Below are 4,412 nucleotides of genomic sequence, written 5' to 3' on the forward strand. Positions count from 1 at the left end.
AGTACCTTAATGGTTTTCAGTTCAGGGTTGGTGTATCCGGTGGTGCCGAGGCTGTGTTACACAGTGCCAATAGGGTGTTGAGTGAACACCATGCTGATGGGTCTCTTGTAATGCTGACTGTGGATTTCTCGAATGCATTTAACCTGGTAGATCGATCAGCATTTCTCCACGAGGTTAAGAAGATGTGCCCTTCCATTTCTTTGTGGGTGAATTTCTTGTACGGGCAAGCAGCGAGACTTTATATCGGAGACCAAAATATATGGTCTGCCACTAGGGTGCAGCAAGGTGACCCCTTGGGCCCTCTTTTTTTGCCCTCGTTTTGCACTCGCTTGTGCACAAGATTAGAGACAATTGTAAGCTCCTTCTCCATGCTTGGTATCTAGATGATGGGACTGTCATTGGGGATTCAGAGGAGGTGGCTAGAGTGTTGAACATTATTCGGTTGCATGGTCCAGGTTTGGGTCTTGAGTTGAACATCAAGAAAACGGAGATTTTTTGGCCCTCCTGCGATGGTAGGAAGCTACGTGCCGATTTATTCCCAACGGATATAGGGATACCTTCTTTGGGGGTGAAGCTCCTTGGGGGGGCTGTTAGCAAAGACGCAGGGTTTATTAGCGGGCTGGCCATGAAGAGAGCGGTCAATGCTGTTGATTTGATGGGCCTTCTTCCACGACTATGTGACCCGCAAAGTGAGCTCCTTTTGCTTCGATCATGTATGGGCATTGCAAAACTTTTCTTTGGTTTAAGGACATGCCAGCCGGTACACATAGAAGAGGCAGCTTTGTTCTTTGACAAAGGATTGCGCAGGTCTATCGAGGATATGGTGGTATGTGGAGGCCCCTTCTTTGGAGACATTCAGTGGCGCCTGGCTTCCTTACCTATTTGTTTTGGTGGTTTGGGTTTGTACTCGGCATACGAGGTTTCCTCCTACGCATTTGTAGCCTCGAGGGCCCAATCTTGGGCATTACAAGACCACATCTTACGTGACAGTGGCGTATGTGGTATGGACTCGGATTACCTATGTGCTATGACTCGTCTTCGCGATACGATTCCGGGATTTGACTGTAGCAGTTTCACTAATAAGGACACCGCCCCCCTAAATCTCAAAAAGTTTTGGCGTGTGCTCTTTTTAGCAAAATCATCCAAGATATGGAAGTCGGCTACGACATGACTGTCAGACAGAAAGCAGTCTTTGAGTGTCTGCGGGCACCTCATGCTCAGGATTTTCTGCTAGCTATCCCTATTGATGGTCTTGGCCAGCATATGTCTCATGTGGAGTACCGAACTATCCTTCGTTACCGCCTCATGATTCCCATATTCCCAATTGACGAGTTATGTCCGGTTTGCCGCAAGGCATGTTTGGATACCTTTGGGGAACACGCGGTTCATTGTAGAGAGCTCCCTGGTTTCAAGTACAGACATGATGTGGTTCAGGATGTTCTCTTTGATGCTTGTCGGCGTGCTGGTATTTCTGTGAAGAAAGAAGCGCCGGTGAACTTTTTGACAGACCCGCAGGATGGAAGGTCCACACTTAGACCGGCTGACATTTTGGTCTTTGGATGGATAGGAGGGAAGCATGCGTGTGTGGATCTTACTGGGGTCTCTCCTCTCGTTGGTTTGGGGAGCGGGGGTTTCACAGCTAGGCATGCCGCTTTGAAAGCCGCTGCGTGCAAAGCGGTAAAGCACGAGAATGCATGTATAGAAAATCAACATGTGTTTGTACCTTTTGCATTTGATACATTTGGTTTTCTCGCACCAGAAGCGGTGGAGCTCCTCAATAGAGTCCAACGGGTCATGCATTCTAATGTCATATCTCCTAGATCCACAAATGTAGTTTTCAAAAGAATTGGTTTTGCCATCCAAAATGGGCTAGCGGCGCAGCTTGTTGCCCGTTTGTCTTCAATCGATATGTATTGAACCTTTTATTAAAAGAAGTGTTTGGATAAATCTGAAAACATACATTGTTAACTTTGTGACATGGACGGCAAGTATGATATATAATGCATAATCTAAGTTGATTATTAATTTATTTCATCCTTTTGTGTTCATGGAATATTTTTAGCTAGAAGAGACAACAGTGTCAAAATAAAAATTTTAAATCAAGCCATAGTTCGAACGATCCGTCCTACTTAACATAGACTTCTTGTAGAACTTCATGGATTACTTCAATGTACTCGACTCACAAATGTTTTGTCTAATATTCAATCCCAAACCCTATATATATTTTTATTCACTCGTTAACAAATCTTTATATATATTCTTCATATATAACTCAATATTCACTATCAAGAAGAAAAAAAATTCCTATTACATAAACATTCTGATGGGAAAAATGTACTTTGTTTTTTTCTATCTTCTCGTGGGTACCTTTTTCACGGTTTCACAAGTTTCCAGTGCCATTATCACTGTTAATTTCACTAGGCCTGCCATTTTCATATTTGGTGATTCAACTGCTGATGTGGGAACAAACTCTTTCTTGCCAAAAACCAAAATACGAGCTAATTTTCCTCACAATGGGATTGATTTTCCTAATTCTAGACCAACAGGACGTTTCAGCAACGGCTTCAACAGCGCAGATTATTTGTGTTAGTACGATCAAATTATCACGAAATGTAGTTAAAGTTAAATTAATTTTACTGATATATTATTTTTTTCATTGGTTTCAGCAAAGCTAATGGGACAAAAAAGAAGCCCACAGCCATACTTGTTTCTCTTGAAAGCAGGTCTTAGAAAGCGAATGTTTAGAGGGGTAAATTTCGCATCAGGAGCATCTGGTCTTCTGGATGTAACAGGGAAACACCTGGTAAGTCTTGTACATATGATCATTAACGGGTAAGGTGGTTGAATAGACATATACCATTTAACTTACATTTTTTTTTTTTAAAAAAAAAAATGCACGTTTATATAAATATTTCATTTTTTTTTGTGGTAAAAATTATAAACAAAACCAGAAAAATAACATCATTTAAGGGGCAAACGTTCACAATGACATGTGACTGTATCTATTCTATTGTATCTTTTGGTCATTCCTAATATGGTCAAAATGTGAACAGAATATCGTGTCAATGTCTGAGCAAATCAAGCAGTTCAAGACAGTACGTGGCAATCTAACATTGGTAAAGGGACGAGGCGCTACAAAAAACATACTTGCAACATCCGTGTTCGCCATTAGTGTCGGGAGCAATGACATTTTTGGCTATTTCGAAAACCGAAGCACCGTTGATCCTACTATTTTCATTGCTTCTTTAATGACGGCATATGAGTGTCACATTGAGGTACATATTTACATACGTGTCACTACCACAAAGTTCAAATTAACAATGTGTGGTGAAAATTGTTTTATACAATCTGTGTCGCAAAAGATGCAATATTGGGGTTTTAATATGGAGCTTTGTGTCACACAATACCATGTTTTATGTAATATTGTGATCGTTTGAGTATTTACTATACAATTATCTCGAAGCCAAACTAAAACATTGTTGGAATCATTGAAGTCTTTGTACAACCTTGGAGCAAGGAAGTTTGGGATCATAAACGTACCACCAGTCGGATGTTGTCCTTCACAAAGAATTTTTAATGTTACCGGGGGATGTTTTGAGATAGAAAACACTTTTGCTCGGGCTTTTCATTCATCGCTCGATGCTCTCTTGAAGAAACTATCTTGTAAACTATCAGGCATGAAGTATTCACTCGGGAATTCATATGAAATGACGATTAACGTCATCAATTTCCCACAACTATTCAGTAAGTACAGAAATGAAACTCTTTGTGCACACTTTGCTCTTTTGAATTTTCACATTTAGCGATTGATAGTTATAAGTTGCTAAGTTTCGTTTCTTTTTTTTTATTTTTTTTAGATTTTACGTATGTGGATAGAGCGTGTTGTGGGGAAGGGTGGTTAAATGCAGAAAAGCCTTGTACTCCGAAAGCAAATTTATGCTCAAGCCGCAACAACTACCTCTTTTGGGATTTGTTCCATCCGACACAATATGCTTCAAAGCTTGCAGCCGTAACTTTATACAATGGTGGACCACAATTTGTGACCCCGATTAACTTCGCTCAGTTAGCAGCATACTGATTTGTTTTGTTAGTTTTTGTGGTTGATGTTACATTTTGTTGCAACATGTTTTTTAATTCGATCATACAAAATAATATATGATCATATGCACCAATAAGTAGTCTCGTCTTAACGTTTGTATAAGACGATAGAGAGATTTTAATAACTTATAAGTTATTTGTCTTTTATTAATGAAAATGCTAGACTGCCTTTAAAAGATCACATACGCATATATCTACATTTGCCCATCTACTTTTATGTCTCTCCGTCATTCTTAAATCATCCATATCATTATATAATATCATTGGACGTTCAATTATGTCACATTAACTTTTTCAAGACCCCATATTAATCC

The 4,412-nt window shown here is 39.8% G+C and overlaps 1 protein-coding gene across 1 annotated transcript; it reads left to right on the plus strand.

Moving 5' to 3' along the window:
* Nucleotides 1–2,332: 2,332 nt before the first annotated feature.
* Nucleotides 2,333–4,078, plus strand: LOC145105168 (GDSL esterase/lipase At5g55050-like). The gene is made up of 5 exons (XM_079042301.1): nucleotides 2,333–2,585; nucleotides 2,667–2,803; nucleotides 3,054–3,275; nucleotides 3,495–3,744; nucleotides 3,858–4,078. The coding sequence occupies exons 1-5, from the start codon at nucleotides 2,333–2,335 to the stop codon at nucleotides 4,076–4,078; spliced, it is 1,083 nt and encodes a 360-aa protein (XP_078898427.1).
* The last annotated feature ends 334 nt before the right edge of the window (nucleotides 4,079–4,412 follow it).

The sequence above is a fragment of the Lactuca virosa genome, chromosome 4, assembly GCF_052849685.1.
Source record: "Lactuca virosa cultivar CGN04683 chromosome 4, Lactuca_virosa_CGN04683_v6, whole genome shotgun sequence".
In the NCBI taxonomy this organism is placed as follows: Eukaryota; Viridiplantae; Streptophyta; class Magnoliopsida; order Asterales; family Asteraceae; genus Lactuca; species Lactuca virosa.